The following is a 17,403-nucleotide window of genomic DNA, read 5'->3' on the forward strand; positions in this document are numbered from 1 at the left end:
ATTCAAGGAAGGTCATAGCAATGACATTCGTACTGCAGGTTTAAGTTACCTACCATATGATTATCTAGTTAGTACAGTGGTTTTTAGACCGGAGTCGGACCCGAGAGGAGGGTTTTAGAGTATGTCTGTGTTTACATGCCGGGGAAGTGAAGAAAAATGAAAAGTTAAAAGGTATAAAGCATGACAAAATAAATAGCTTCGGAAAATAGGTCCTGTCAAACTATTTCACATTTCTCTATTATAAATGTAAACAAAAAGGCGGCTTGTTGGCCTTTCAAGAAGCATATGTGTGATCTGAGAAAGAACTATAAATCATAAATTACACTTTGCAGCTGAAGGAAAACATTGGGCAGCTGCCATTTGATATTTTCCCCCTGATATGTCAATATTTCACTGGCAGTATACATCTTCAAATAACTGGGTTTGTTTCCATCTTTTGGATTACATCTTTCCGTGAATAATTCTTACCGTAACGAAACAGATATAAGATCATTATAATCACCAGTAGTTGAATCCTGTTCTGGTGTAAATTGGAACAGGTTTTATGAGATTAGTTATTTTCTTTTTCTGCAGTATGGTTGATAACATCACAGTAAATCCTATTAAAACACTGAGTTGCAGGAAAATGTTTTTCAATATGCTTTTCCACAACAAAGACAAATGAAGGGCACTTGTTCCTTCAAAGAGTTAATATTAGCTACCCTGTCAACCGTGACTGCTCCATCACTTTTATGCTAATACCTGAACAGAGGTCAGTGGAGGTACACCTACACTACGGGCACACATGCAGACTGAAATAACACTTCCATTCCAAACAAAAGGTGAGTTTGCCTCTCTTCTTTTAATATTCGTCTGAAGTAGCAGTGCATTCTTTTTTTCCTATTATCATTGAATTATTGTTTGTTTGAACCATTATTCTTCACATTATTAGATCAAAACTTCACATCAAAATGAAGAGCCTGGATGAGGTTCCTGGGAGTGGAATCATCGTAGAGAACAACAACTTGGATCAAGAAAATCAATCAGAAACATCCCATAATAAGAGTCCGCTCCTTGCTGATCCATGGAAACCATGCCAACGGTCCCGCGCAACTGCCAAAGGTCAGACCAAAGTGGAAAATCATTTAAATGGGATCAATGCTGACCCAATCAATGCACTATAGAGGAACTTTTTCCATGTCATCTTCTTGTGTTATTGTTTGACCTTAAAGACAGGATTCATGGATTACTGCTGAGTTCAGGAACCTCGAAATCAATGTGCTACAAGACTTCTAGGATATGGAAATGCTAATGAAATTAAGAGCTCCAGACAGACTGTGACAGCTATCTTCAGGCCCTTTTTCTTTCAAAATGTTAATACATTTATTTTTTAACACAGCTATGTTAAGGGACATATTACAATTAGAGGCTGTTTGTTTATTTTTCTATTGCTATTCGCATCCATATTGAAAATTGATATCTTCCTTGGGTTTCCAAAATCAAGTTCTCCATAGCCTTTTTGAATAAAAATATACCTAATTTTTTATATTTTTATGCCTTACAAACAAAACTTTAGGAAGACTTACCAATATCTTTGTGTGCTTAGAGTGGCTGTTGAAGCTGAGGTGTTGTCTGGGAGCAGTGTGTGGGATAAAGTGGTATGGCTACGCTGCTCTAGGTGTTTTGACTGCCATCCTCAGCTTTCTGATGGACCTCAGTGTGACAAAACTGCTGACAGGTACACACACATGGACTAAATTACAGGAGACAATAGAAATGAACGAGCAACATAAATTATAAATGTTTCTCTTTCTTTCTACTTGTAGCCCACCTGTGGCTTTATATGAAGCTGGAGGGCAACTGTTTGCTGCAGTTCTTCTGCTGGACTCTTTACCCAGCATGCCTCTGTGCTGTAGCATCGTCGTTTTCCCACAACATCTGTCCCTTCTCCACAGGTCTGTAACAGCCAACAGTTATGAAGTTAGCAGCTAAAGAGCCACATATTTCCCTTGGCTGAGACCAAAAACAGAGCGAAAAGCAGCTTTGTCATGTGGAAGCTAACACAACTCCAAATATTTTGGGCTTATGTTACTAGATAGCTACTCATAGTGTAACTAGTCAACTGTTGTTAAGTGGAGGCTAGCACAACTTCATTTTTTTAGTCTAATGTTGCTTAGCTACTGATAGTTTAAATAGGAAACTGTTTGGCTAACCAGTTCGCAAAATTAACTTTAAATGTAATGCTGAGTCAGCTTGTTTCCACTACCCAAAAAATAGCAACACATTCATTGCAGTGTTAACTATTAGACTTAAGGACTTTACACACTTGATTTTCGTTTATTTTCCCCTTATGTTTTAGACTTGTTTATTAAACACAACCCAAGTGTGCAAATGTCCTTTTTACAGCTAAATGTGGATTTTCCTCAGCCTTTTTGATATATAACCATTTAAAACCAAATGCAGTAGGAAATTTAAAGGGCAATTTTTTGGGTATTCCTCTATTCTGATATTAGTGGTAGGTATAAAGCTATAGGGTAAAAGCTGAACAAAGAAAATCAGATGACATTCTAAAGCTCATAGAGGAAAGAGTATCATGAAGTGGGTTTTCATCTTCAGTGCTGCACAAGTATACTTGAAACAGATACGCACTGTAGGCTATTTCCAGAATTTTCCTTTGAGAGACATCTTTCATTTCCACTGAAAGTAAACGGCACAAAGGAAAAGGGTGATACATTTTGACATTTAGTGAGTGGTAAAAGGGGATGTATTATATGAATGGTCAACACTATAACAGTCTGTTTCATAGAAAATCTTTAAAAACATTTATTGATAGTTCCAGGAAGCAGGGATCTCTTTCCTGATGTTTTAAATGTTTGTGTGTCCTGTGTGTTAAAGGCAGTGAAAGAAAGGGCATGGTGCGATATGAAGATGAATTATAAATGCAAATCAATCTACATCTAGGGAGGAAATTACCCTGCCTCCAGGCTTTTGCCACAAGCACCTCATCTTAGGACATTACCCTCCTTGGCTTCATGTTTACGGCCTCTTTCCATTAAGAATTTGGACATACCAGACATTGCTTTTATTATTGCCAAGGAGAAAAGCTGTCAGATGTGCTCTTAAAGGGCAAATGTGCTTCATTTATCTGACCGAATTTCCCAGAAAGACCAGACTAAAAGACTAACAGTAGTTATGAAAACCTAACTTTATCAATAATAAATAGATAAAGCTTTAGTTTCTTCTGTGTTTTTGCTGATAGTCCTTGTAACCCACTTACCCTCTGCTTAATTATTAGAAAATCATTACTGAGTATTCATTTAGAATCCCTCTTTTGATTGCTTTAGAACCTCTGAGTCGTTTAAAAATGTTTGCCTGTTACCTCATTTCCCCTCAGGCTCGGGGATACCTGAGGTGAGGACCATGCTGGCTGGCTTTAAAATGCCTCACTACTTGTCTCTCACTAACATGTTTACCAAGTTCCTGGGCCTTATCTGCACACTGGCAGCCGGCAGCACTGTTTTCCTGGGCAAAGTGGTGAGAGACGTGACAGTATTTGTCTTACAAAACAGGCATCCAGTCTTCAAAAAGGAATGATTTGTGATATAAACAAAGTTTTTCTATATTTGCCTCTTAACATCAGGGTCCATTTGTGCACATCTCCACTATGATTGGAGCCTACCTGAGCAACCTCTGCAATCTCATACAAACAAATGAGAAGGTAAAACCGAATAAGTTGTTCTAATTGAAGCGTTTACCGACACATAATTAAAGCTTTTAATATTTTTATATGAACAATAGATTGAAATAACATCTAAGGAGCTTTGGTCTTCTAGCTTATTGTTTTGATCACAGCTCATGAACCCAGTGATCACCACCTAGTTTATTTTCTTAACATTATAAAGTTTTTCCATGTTTACCGGATTCAACTATTTGCTGACACACACAATGACATAATTTCTGGTTGCCCCCAGGTGGCCAAAAGTAAAGAAAAAGCTATGCAACTTTAAGGGAAAACAAAGATTTATGCGATTGTAAGATTTTTAAAAAGATTACTATAAAGGAATAGCCTATCCGCATATGAGTAAATGCAAATTAAATACTGTCTCACATCATGATACATGAAAGACATACATTTGATTGGAATAGAAACTATAAAACTTCTCCAGTGAAAATCTTGGGAAAGTTATCAAATGTGTGTTTTGTGCTTCAATTGTGACATGTCTCCATGCTTTAATGTTCAAAAAGGTCTTTGTTTTTCTCATACTGCCTGTGCTGCAGTACCTCTTTTTTTACCCTCTGTCTGTAACCAGAGCCCGCCTCTTAGCCTATCACGTTTGAGCACTAGCCAATAGCTGTGGAAGTGCCATAGTGATGTCACTATGTCATGGAAGTAAACAGGGAGTCAAATGAAGGTATTCCAGTCAAGGAGGGAGTTTGGAAGAGAAACTCCCTCTGATATGAACTTTGGGATTTTTGCCTTTGCAGACCATTTACATGCACTAAAACCCATATTACACACTACAGGGAAAGGCAAAACTCCCCAAAGCATAACAGGGCCTCTTGAATTTTCTCCCCAGATGTGGAACAATATGAATGAATATCCTAAATGTTACTTGGTGTAGTATACGAAAGGGCTGAAAAAGAGACTGTATTATAGCACATATCTCTTTTAGGAAAAAGCTGGTGGAGAAATGCTGGCTGCAGCTGCAGCAGTGGGTGTAGCCAGCTGCTTTGGAGCCCCCATCAGCGGTGAGAGAGCACCAATAATTTTTAACTGCTCATACTAAATCTGTCTTCACACTTCTGATTCTGAATTAAGCTATTCCACCTTCTATTTCCTTCTTGCTTCACATAATTGCTCTTCCCTTTTATCCCCCCTCACATCTCTGCCATGTTGTTATGTTCATCATTTTCCCTCACCTCCTTCTCCTTTCATCCCCTCTCCACCTAACATTTTATTCCTCACAATTCACCGTTTTATTTTGGGAAACCTTGTAGGGGGTACAGCACTTTAGCTTCAAACTCCCTTTGCACTCTCACTGTAAGATACTTTCACTTTCATTCTGTACTTTGAGGTACATGTACTTTACTTGAGTCTTTTCTTTTCCTCCGCTCAACTCCACTACTATTCAACGGGAAGTATTGAATTTTCTATTTACTATGTTTATTTTACGAAAGGTTATTTGCATAGAAAACACAATAGTTTATAAACTTTAATATTGTGGTATAAATTAATCCAGCCAACAATTTGTAAAATAATAGCTTAGTCAATTGAGAGATAATTATTTGGCATCTATCTAGATATTTTTTTCTGGTGTTTTTTATTTAATTTAATTTTGATGGGTTTCTGCAATGGGTACTTCTACATTGAATAATAATAATAATAATAATAATAATAATAATAATAATAATAATAATAATAATAATAATAATAATAATAATAATAATAATAATTCATTGCATTTATTTTAGCGCTTTTTACTGCTATCAATTTACACAATGAAAAAAAATACTTTTACCATATTTTTTGTTGCCGCACATGCAGGCTAAACGAGCTAAATGATTTTTACTGTTATTTGAGAATACTAGCTGTGTCCATGCTCCTCTGCTCCTGCAGGTGTGTTGTTCAGCGTTGAGGTGATGTGTTCTCACTTCGCCCTGAGGCATTACTACCCGTGTTTCTTCTCTGCCGCTTGCGGGGCGCTGACCTTCCGCCTGTTCTCCGTGTGGAGTGGAGATGATGGTAATGGAGGCCATGATCACCACTCGCCCCCTCATGTTGATCAGGGAGAAGCTTCACTTAGAGTCCCGGACGACTTGACCTGAGGAATAGAAGCCACAATACCAATACATCGCCTTAGTTAATGCGCTTTTATTGGAGTGTGAATTCACATGCCATCTACACTATATGACTAAAAATATTGTGCACACACACTGAAATGTTGACTCTAATTGAATGTATTATGTCTATAAATTACACATCATTGTATTAGCATGGTTGAAAGCAATACTTCTAAGTTAAAATCTAAAATATGAGGTACAATTTAATATTATGACTTTCAACTGACCTAATACAGTTATGCAAAATCTGTTCTTATAATACATTTAATTCAAGTCAACGTTTCAGTTGTTCCGGGGCTGATTTCGATGGTTCCTATTGTTACCAGCTGATAATAAATACACAAAACCCAGGATGAAATAGAGTCAGGAAATACACATAACCTCAAAATGAACTCAACATATTAGCAAATATAATTCTTGAAAAATCTTAAATCTAACTCACACGACATTGAGAATGTCCCATGTACCCATTACTCATGTACTAATAAACTGAGCTAGCTTACTGAGCTAACTGAGCTAGCTTACCGTTGCTAATTCACTGTGTGGCACCTGACAATTACAGCTATTTAATTAGCTACAGTTGTGTTGTATTATTTAACACAGGAAAGTTAACCAATATTGAAGTCCCAGGTTAATATTGTATTTAATTAGCTTAAAAACCAACTACTCAAAGTTTTAGCCCCTTTACTGAACAATACAAATATTTTTAACAGACCGAATAACCCTTCAATGTCATACTGAGCTACAGTTAAATAAATGCTACAAGGTTCTACAGTTCCCTTTAAAATCATGCTTTTAAACCTCCTTTAAGAAAGGGAGTCCAAATGAAACACCAAATATGGTATGCCTGCTATTCAGGTGTACTAGTGCAGGAAGAAAGACACACCCTTTTTTTAAAGACTCTGCCCCTTACCTGGGTGCTAGTTCTAGACTACTTTATCCCTTATTCCTTCCCCAAAAATAAGCTTCAAACTATGTGGCAGTTTTGTGAAGGTCAAACTTCTCCATGATGTTCTGGTTTTTGAAGTTTGCTGATCAAAAATCGAGTGCAACATAAAAAAAGAAATGTAACAATAATTTCTGGCTGTAAGGGTGTCTGCATACATTGCATTGGCCATATAGTTTTGTGCTGAAATCAAACTGCAACCCTAACAAAATAACTATTTAAATTATTTAATCTGAATCATGTTTCCCAATAAGCATGGTTAAATTAAAAAGCAACATTAGCCTCATTTGAAGGCGTACACAAACACACACACACACACACACACACACACACACACACACACACACACACACACACACACACACACACACACACACACACACACACACACACACACACACACACACACACACACACACACACACACACACACACACACACACACACACACTTTTCCCAGAGTTAATTTTGTCATGTCAGTGAAGTTGTCAGCCATCTAATTATTTGTCATTACAATGAGTGGAAACATTAGCTTTGGCACAATCAGCAAAACACTTAAAGCTGACAGCCCATGCATTTCAATAAAAACCTAAATGCAATAAAGAGAGGGAAGATTACATTTTGAAGACATTGGAGGGATGATTTCAATTTGCTCCTCTGTCCACAGAGACTCCTCAGGCATTGTTTAAAACGAATTTCCCCGCTGCTGTTCCTTTCTACCCGCTGGAAATTCTGCTCTTTGCCTTTCTTGGGTGAGTTTACTTTCGAGAGTTAAACAATAGTAGTTAAACAGGTCCTCTGTTTGTCTATGTCTCACACATATCAACTGATATTTGGCATCCTTATTCATATCATTGACAATCAAAATGATTTGACAGGTTCTGCTGTGGTTCCTTCCGAGTCTAATCAGCAATAAGTACTTGTTTTTTGTTACCAACCAGTTCCTGGCTTCCCCCCTCAACAAGTCCAAGTCTAATGACTTCCAATATTATCTTGCTGCCTGGGTTACAATAAGCCTGTTGTGTCCCGCTGAGTCTGCTTTCTGTCTCAGGCTGCTATGTGGAGCTGTGAGCTGCTGCTACCTCTCCTGCCATCAGTGGATGCTGCAATTCACTAAAACAAACCCAATCTTCAACAAGATGATGACAACAGAGTGAGAGCTTTTTTGTTGTTGTATTAAGTCATTACTATGTAAACTATTTAAGCGATTTGATGGGTCAATGTCCCAGAAACACAATATTTTTCTTAGGAAAAATCAGACTGCTTTACAACCCAAATCCATTCACCATCTGTTATTCAACTGTATAAACAATGTTATAATGCTTGATGACAGGGCCTTTCAAGCCACATTTAAAAGGTTTACCTGATGTGATTTGATCTATACTCCATTTAAAAAGTGTAAAACACAGAAACCTTTGAAAGCATAGATCTGAGGAAAAAACAGAGCTGGTCTAGCGATAAGGTTTTTTTCAGCTGCGATCACAGAGAGCAGTCTGCCAATTAAAACTGCTAGACTAAAATCCTAAACTTATGACGATTGAACTTTGGAAAACGAGTAAGAATCAACATTTTTCAAAAGTCTTTTCTAGATAGTTTCCCCCCTTGAAATACAATGTTTTGCAATGGCTTTCTAGGTTCCTTATTTATTACATTTTTTATCAGGTGAACAAAATGTTTAAGTAGGATAACTGAGAATGAGGTTGTAGGGTTTTATCATCTAACCCTGCCAATACTTATATTTTTACTTCATTTTATCCTCTCGTCTACTTATTTTATTATGATCCGGCTGTTTTGTAAGTTGTTATTCTATGGTCGTTCAGCTTTTTTATCTGCAGTTTTTTCTTCATGAAAGCACTACATATGTAACCTTGTTAATGAAAGTATTGAATAAATAAAGTGTCTACATATTATTGTGCATCCCCTGTGCTCTAAAAAGGACGAAAAGCATTAATAAAAAGCAGTACATGTTTGCCTCTTGTGGTTGAAATGAGTAATACAAAAACAAACAGGAAAAATTATCCACAATGTTTTTGTAAACCTGGTTTAAAAACACATCACACTTAGAGAATGGATCATCACAAATATTTATGTTCACCTCCCCCTTGTAGGGCTTCTAAAAGGACCTAAATGAATGAAACATTATTGCAATAATCACCGTATGTTAACATCTCTCCGCAGGAAGGGTCTTTACTCAGGCATGGTGGCCTTCCTCCTGGCGTCTCTGACATTACCCCACTCTGTTGGTCAATACATGGCTTCTAAGGTAGGAATCAACTACATTCATAAAGGCTCAGATAATAATGTGTGTACGTGTAAAATCAATGGATACTTTGCTATATGATGTGTGTTTCTCAATAGACCATCATCACAACTGTTTTACTCTGATATTTAAATACATTACTAATAAACAGCATTTACAGGGAGGGGTTACCAATAACAGATACGGTTGGAGTTATTGTAGATTGTTCTTATTGATAACAAATCCTACAAAAAGACCAATACTCCATATGAATTAGAGGTCAATTGTTCAAAAACTATGAAAACCCATCACTGAGCCACACTGTTGAAGCAGGTGTCAGGTTTCTTCACTACCATAAAACCAAGTGAACAGTGCACAAATCCTCCTGCTGTCATAAATACTCACTAGAACAACAAATGCATATTAATCCGCAACTGAAAATATTTCCCAACAAATATAGGGCCACAGAAAGAAAGTGGCGTTGAGAGATTGAACAAATGAAAAATATTGTCTTTTCAAAATGTGTTTAAAAACATAGAATGCCTGATTAGTCCTTTAATGTTGACCTTTTGTTTCCTTCAAGTGTGTTGTGTTTTCACACATTAATCTGAAGGGCAGTAATCTGTTTCACAGCACACCATGAAGCAGCTCCTGACCTCCTTACTGGACAGCAGGCAGTGGAGCTCTCAATCCCACAATGCCTCTCTTCAGCTGGGGCCCGAGGCTTTGTTGGATTGGAGCTCTTCAGGGAGTCCTGTCTTCTTACCTCTGGCTGTGTTTCTGCTAATGAAGGTACTCACAATGGAAAGCAATTCAAGGAGTCCTTTATCTCTGTTTACCATGCACCGATAACCAACAGGTGACGTGATGAGACATGGTGACCCCTAATTGGCATACACTAATTGACATTTTTACTGAAGAGCGAGCTAAAGACTGTTTACCCTTTCAGGATGGAAATGCCTTCTGATAAGTGATGCTTACTCATAGCAACACTGCAGGTGGCAGCTAGAAATCTCAGCAGCCGTCCAAGTAATGGCTAAATCACTGGTGTTGATCAAGAACCCTGACCAACCAATCATCTATCTCAATTTGTGCTCAAAACGAGGAAAAAATGCCTTTTTTGTTTGTTATACCGTACTTGGGTCCATTTACTATAACAACCAGACAAAAGACACCCAATCACACCAGGCTTTTGTCTTTACAAGGGTACAACTGGCACTCATTTCTCAGACAAATCTCCCTGCAGTAGTCAGTTTATAAAAGCTCAAGTTTCAATCACCAGTGACAGGACCCCAAGGTTGACACACCCATTTTGGCCCTTTTTCCGGCAAATTGCTATGGCACAAGTTAAAGGCATATGTGTTAATATATATATATTTAATAAATCGACAGGGATTAGGAACATTATTATAATGAATACATTTACAAAGCATATGATTGACAATCTCTCCACATAGCCAACAGATTGACAAAAAATAATAATTTTAGCTTTGAAAAACACACAAATGAATTAATTGAAACCTTCTTTGTTGTTCTCTCAATAATCACCAACTGTGGTTTGGTATTTAAAAAATAAGTGACATTTTCACAGTCACTAACCCTGCTTTCCATGATAAGCAACCGTCTACAGGCAACGGGAAAGATGTCTATTGCCTGATTGCCTGATTTAGCGAGTAACAACTTGCATTAACAACCTCATTTTGGTGGAAAAAAGGTGGACATTTATTTTCCAAAATAGTCTCCAACTTCTCACTGGGATCCATTTACTTACAGTTTTACCCCGATTACCACACGCAGATGTGACATGTAAATGGAAATGAATCAGTTTATTTGTGCACTATTGATTCGAGAGCACTGAAATCATTTCCTTGCACGCAGATTGAAAGTGACAGTGACTCATCTGCTGTGCTACGAGAGCTTTTGTGGCAGTTCAGATGGCGAGAAGAGAGATTTGACAGTGTGTGTTGTTGTTTCTGAGATGTGGATGTTGGTCCTTGCCTGCACCCTGCCTCTGCCAGCTGGATACTTCATGCCAGTGTTTGTCTACGGTGAGTGAAGGGAGGAGTTTATTTGATATGTCTTGCTGCATTCTCCCCCCAGAATGGGAAAGCCCTGCAGTAAACTATAAATATTAAGGAACTTTTCTTTTGTGTTTTTTATATTTAAATTTCTGTTCTCTAGGGGCAGCTTTGGGCCGTTTTCTTGGAGAAGGAGTAGCTTATGTGTCTTCCACTGGACTGACTTCAGGCTTTCAGTGGGCTTCTATAAATCCTGGTGGCTACGCACTCGCTGGTAAAAAAAAAAACATCAATCAACAGCTCTTTGTTGTTCATACAGTGATGACATGACCTATATATCAGCACTGTGTAGGCCTATACCCCTCTTTCATCTTCCCCGACCTCAGCATTTATATGCCACGTCCTATTTCTACAGCAAATTTGCTGGGAGCTTTGAAGTTGAAAGATTTGTTAATTTAGATGGTAAAAGTTTCAAAAAGCAATCAGGGTTTCAAATGAGGATGTCAAAAATGTCAACTGCCAAAATGTTGCATTAGATTAAACTCGCTAAGCCCCAAGGAGATGTTTTAGTTACAAAATGTACAGAATCCCAAAACCGTAAACTGTTTTTTGTCCAATAATGTCTTGCTATGAAGTATTTTAATAATAAAGTGGCACAGATACAGTATAACAATTGTTGACATAAGTGCAAGTTCAGTTCAGAGAGGTTTTTTTCTCATCTGTCTAAAATAACTAGTATATCGCCTTAAGTAGTACCTTTAACTTGGTTTCTTCTTGTAGGTGCAGCCGCTTTCTCCGGGGCCGTGACACACACCCTGTCCCCGGCTCTCCTGGCTGTAGAGTTAACCGGACAGTTCAGCCATGCTGTCCCAATCCTCATTGCCACTGTGCTGGCCAACGCCCTGGCCCGCTCTGGGCACCGGCCATCTTTCTATGACGCACTTTCCATCAGCAAGAGGCTCCCTCACCTGCCCTCCCTGAAAAAGGCATTCCCCCGGTTAGTAAAAAAAAATAAACTTAGACTTATTCAAGAAAAAAACGATGACCATCGGCTGTTAAAAAGGTGCATTCAAGGCAGGCAGATGGTTTTTAAGATGCAAAGGCAATGAATGTTTCCACAGAAAATGGAAAATTGAGAACAATGTCTTGCGAAACCTACAAAGATCAAATATATATGGAGTTTACAATATTTGGAAGCTTCCAGGATGACAATGTTGATTCAAAGTGAAGTATTTCAACAAATGTAAGATTTTGATTTGATAAAGAAGATAGCAGAAGATACATTCTAAAGACTCTGATTATTCCTGGACTTTTAAGTAATGGCAACCTATGCTAGATAGTGTTTTAACATGCATATACTGTAGTTCGCAACAAACAAAACAAAACATGAGTCTACATGACTGCTGACTCCTAACTGCTCTTAAACAGCTGGTTAGTTTTGATAACTAACTGGTCAGTATAAGAAAACACATTTTCTGCTATCAGCTATGCTAAGCAACACTCACCTGTTGTTAGCAGGCCGCATGTTGACCTTAGCTGTAGCTCAAAAGCTGACATCAGTGAAAAAATCTGGTCTTTATTTTGAACAAAAGTATCTCAATATTAATTCCAAAGCCTATATGTTTCGATCCGCTGTAGATAATTGAGTGATATTCTTCTCATTTTTGGTTGTCCGGGAGACACAGCTCCTTCTGCAATGATTAAATATTACTTTAAAGCATTACATTTAAATACAGAAAACCAATTTAAAAACATTTGAAGATTTTTTTCAAACAGGAGCTGTCTTGGTGATGTACAATGAATGCAAATTAGTTCAACGTGTGCTTTGAACATGATACACACCACCTTGGTGATAGCAGTCAGCGGCCCCACTGACGTTTTTCCTTCTTCATCTGTCTCTCATGCAGACTGAATTTCAGCCCCTAATAATATGCTTGGATAGAAATCAAGTCGTCATCACCCACAGCTTTTGGTCGACAGCATTCAGGCGGGGGCAGCAAATTAGTCTGTCAGGCACTACTTGAATATGTTTTTCCAGAGTCAAAAGTTATCATTCTGAATGTGTTGACAGGAGTGTCATAGTATTGGTACTTGTCAGATGCTCTTTTGTCACCACCATCTTTACATTTAAACACAGACTCTCTTTTTGATTCCACAAGTGACATGATTTATCTTTTTTTTTCTCAGGCTTCCCTCCACACCAGTGGGACACGTTTTAGGAGCGATATCGGTGAAGCTTCAGAAAGCTGCTGGGCCGATGGAAGTTAAGCTTGCTATCAACACCACTACCGACACACAAATCCCTGTGGTGGACTCGCATGGTGAGCGCACAGAAATTGATAGTAATTTACCCCAATTTTTTTACCCAAAGAGGTCATATTTTGTCTAAATCTTCACATATTGGAGGGTGTGGAAAATTGGCACCAAGTCCTAAGGATCCTAAAGAAAATGTCAGGCATCTATGATACCAAATAGAGAAAATTGTAACTGTTTCAAAAAGCTGTAGCAATTCAGCTGAGTGATAGTCTCTCAATAAGGAGCCGACAAGTGTGAGGAAATAGTCGGTTGGCCAGCTGAGCCGCAATCACATGGACACATTTTCATGTTTGTAACAGAGGACTCGCAGCCTGTTAGAGAGCTGCACACATTTGAAACTGTAGCAGACTGTGGCAAAGACATTGATTTCCTCTCCTCTCTTTTGTTAAAGAGTCGCAGATTATTCTGGGATTTGCTCTCCGTGCAGAGCTGCTGATGTTCCTGCTTCACTGCCAGACCGAGGTAAAAGGCTGCATGGAGTCAGACAGGTAGCTGCAGGGTTCAGAACGAAGGCAGAGGAGTGAGCTGTGTGATGCTGTTTAAAATGCAGGCCATGATTTCTCCAATCCAGTTGGCATCGACTGAATGTCAAACAAAGATGAGAGCAGAATGTGCAGACAGGACTGCTGGCTGACGTAAAAAGCTCATTTCATGAAAGTACATCCATTTTCAGAGCGTAATGTAGAAAATTAGAGCTGTTTATCAGAGCGGTTTTAAAGCAAATATTGGAGCAACACCAGTCCAACAACAGAGAGCGTATTAAGGTTTTCAGCAATAAAGGAAACTGTGATCATCATCATTTCAAAAAGTACTGAATGCTGCTGAATGACAAGCAAGCATCTGACATCAAATGCATACAAATGTTAAATTGTTTGTGCCCTTTTGTGCAGACTCTGGAGAAACGTCTGGATGAGGTCTGCTGCATATACCCAACCTCTGTTCTGTTATCACCTCACAACACTGTTCAGGAGGTAGGAAAGGTTCAAGACTTCGGAAAATACTATTATTTGCTTTCTTTGCATTGATTCATTGTCTCTAAAAAGTGAATGTAGTCCCATTGACTTCGAACATTTGTAAGTGGACTACCTTGTAAAAGCCCTAGGTTTGGCTACTTGGCCGAACCACAAGTGGCCATAATATTTGGACAAGAGGGTGGAGCAGATGAAGAAGAAGCCTGCTAATGTACCAGATAACAATCACCCTACCAAGTGTTAATTTACGTTAACTTTGATATGAAGTGGGATGCTAATTTTAGCTAGCATAAAACAAGCTTGATACAAAACTATTTCCAGTAAAAAATGATCAACAGACTGCTTAGAGTCTTTTAGGTCTGCTTGCTGAACAACTCTGCGGTGGCAACCTGTCAAAGAAAAGGTAGCTAACCCTAAAGAATACTCAACGTTAATGTTTGTTTTACTCTAAATGGGACCATAATTTACAAACAAACTTAGTGCTGTATTGAAGAATACTCAAAACTAAAGATTGAGACGATAATATCATTAGGAAAGTGTTTTAATTAGCTAATAAATTAGGTTGGAACAAGCGTAATTTTCTCATAGACTTTTATACAATCAGACTTATTTTTGCAAACTGAGGTGTCGCCCCCTGCTGCCCGTTATAAAGAATGTTAAAAGTACTGTCTTGTTGGCCCGGGCCGTGGCGCAACTGGCTCGGGCACCTGCACCGTATGCCGGCGACCCGGGTTCGATTCCCGACCCGTGGTCCTTTCCGGATCTCACCCCGACTCTCTCTCCCACCTTCCTGTCACTCTCCACTTTCCTTTCCGATTAAAGGCAAAAAGCTTTTTTTTTAAAAGTAGGCCTACTGTCTTTCTGAAAGAAAGTGAATAGTTATATTTCAAAAAACAATGACCACTTTTATGCAATCAGTTACTTCAAATAAATGCTCCTTTGCATCCCACAGGCCCACAGTATCCTAAGTCTGGTTGGAGCTCAGACCTTGTTTGTTGCAGACAGTGGAAGGCTGATTGGGCTGATCACTTGGCCAGAGGTAATGATGTGATGTGTGTATTCTGGCTCACAAATATAAGTAATGACACAAACAGCTTGATTCTGTCACTTTCCTCTGTGAGAGGTTGTCTAGTCTGTATGCAAATTTTAAACAAAACTGTCGCTGTATGCATTTGTATACATTATGTAGAAGGCACAGAAGGCTACTTGTGGATTCAAAGACTTCTCTTCCCTCCTTCCCTATTTCTTTATCTGTTTTCTCTCACAGATGAAGAGAATATTAGAAGACTTGGCCAAAGATATCTAAGCGACACACAAGAAATAAGCTCATCCCTTGACCTTGTTCCATTTCTGTCTTGATTAGCTGCAATATAAACCTGGCTCTTATGAGAAGACATTTGTTACAGCTTTTCATCTGGCATTTTATTAAATTGCAGGATCTCATCTAACGAGGAGATAGCACAACCTGCACTGTGTGGCACTGCGTATTACTTTATAGAATTTACACCCGTAAGCTAAGATACGCCTCGGGCAACACAGATACACACATAAACACAAAGACAATTAACCAAGGTTAACCTAAACCCAGGGCTATACAATAAACACTGCATTTTTCCTGGGTTTAATGGCAGTTGTACCATGTGATCTTTTTTTAAATTGTAGAATTTTAAAGAACGTTACCTTCTGTACTTTAGCTTTGTGTCACAATGGCAATTTTAAGTCAGATGAATATTTGGTTTCTAGGAAAAAACAACATTAATGTTTTAAAGTCAAGTCGACCCACTTTGGGATTTGCCAGTGTGAGGCTTTCTAAGCCCAAGGATAACAGCATGCTAGTCTGGAGCTAAATGCAGTGTGAAAAGCCTTAATATGTGGGATTTAAAACAAAACACAAAAAACATTTTTGTGCACCAATTTACACAATGTAACCTTCTAAATTTAAGATTCTTTTCCTCCTTCATTTAGCACTTGGGTTCTGTTTATTGCAGTTATGGTTAAACCATACACTCCAGCACGTGCACTTCGCTCTGCATCGGCCAATCGCCTAGCTGCTCCCTCACTGCAGGGGGACACAGGAAAGCCTTAACAAAAACGTGCCTGTTTTTTTATCCTGGCTTCAAAATAGTTGAAAAAAAATCTCTCTTCTGTATATTTATCTATAAGAAATGTAACAACTTTATAAATCATATTGCCTGGCAACGACAACGTTGAAAGTGTTATCATCATACTGGGATGCAGGCATTTAATGCAAACTCCATTAAAATACTTCACCATAACATTTCTCCAGAACGTTTTTGAGTCCCAAGTTAAAGCTGCCATGTGTTGATCTTAAAATGTCTAGATCTGGAGCCCCCTAGTGGCAGCATCATAAAGGCTCCCTGTGGAATTGTGTATCCCCCCTTACCCCAAAAAAGAAAAAACATGACCTTGAAATGTTCCACCAGAATAAAATGCATTACATTATTTTTTTCATAGTGGCTTTGAGGTAACAATATTAAGTGATTTCTCATTTTCACATCATGAACAGGACAGTTGCCTTGGTAACAGGTTCGTGCTCATCTTAATGAAATCTTGATTGGAATCCAAATGATTTCTAAGCGCTTTTCTGGTGTGCTGATCAAAACCAAGGAAAAATGTGAATACTCATTATCAAAAGAAATTGTATATTCTCTTAAGAGAACACGTAGACTAGACAAACTAAAATGGTCAAATACGATGTGACAAAAGAAGTCAGGTACTGTATCCTTTTTACAACAATGAAAAGTAAATATGATCTTTACATGATTATCCTGTTTTTGAATTTATTTTTATAAATTCTGGCCATTATTTTGGTTACATAAAAAAAAAACACCGACCACATGCACTGATTCTGTTTCATTCTCCCTTTCCGTTTCTCTACACGTCTTTTCTCCACACCAATGCACTCGTCGCTCTCAGATATTAAAGTGTTTTTAATATCTAATCATCGCCAGGAGACGGAGAGATAATTGGACTTTTTCTTTACAACACACTTTTCTCAAGATAGAAATGTTAAACCGGAAAGACAATACACTTTCATTTCCTTTCGTATTTTCTGCTTTAGTTTGGACTTGT

The 17,403-nt window shown here is 38.2% G+C and overlaps 1 protein-coding gene across 1 annotated transcript; it reads left to right on the forward strand.

Moving 5' to 3' along the window:
• Positions 1-740: 740 nt before the first annotated feature.
• clcnk (chloride channel K) lies at positions 741-16,745 on the forward strand. Its single transcript, XM_063888305.1, has 20 exons — positions 741-821; positions 932-1,101; positions 1,586-1,717; positions 1,806-1,934; positions 3,374-3,513; positions 3,620-3,697; positions 4,653-4,728; positions 5,597-5,722; positions 7,434-7,518; positions 7,818-7,919; positions 8,945-9,029; positions 9,639-9,797; positions 10,984-11,053; positions 11,187-11,297; positions 11,804-12,020; positions 13,211-13,344; positions 13,731-13,801; positions 14,230-14,310; positions 15,263-15,349; positions 15,578-16,745. Exons 2-20 carry the CDS (start codon positions 951-953, stop codon positions 15,614-15,616), a joined length of 2,073 nt encoding a protein of 690 aa, XP_063744375.1. The 5' UTR covers positions 741-821; positions 932-950; the 3' UTR covers positions 15,617-16,745.
• Positions 16,746-17,403: the final 658 nt, after the last annotated feature.

The sequence above is a fragment of the Eleginops maclovinus genome, chromosome 1, assembly GCF_036324505.1.
Source record: "Eleginops maclovinus isolate JMC-PN-2008 ecotype Puerto Natales chromosome 1, JC_Emac_rtc_rv5, whole genome shotgun sequence".
In the NCBI taxonomy this organism is placed as follows: domain Eukaryota; kingdom Metazoa; phylum Chordata; class Actinopteri; order Perciformes; family Eleginopidae; genus Eleginops; species Eleginops maclovinus.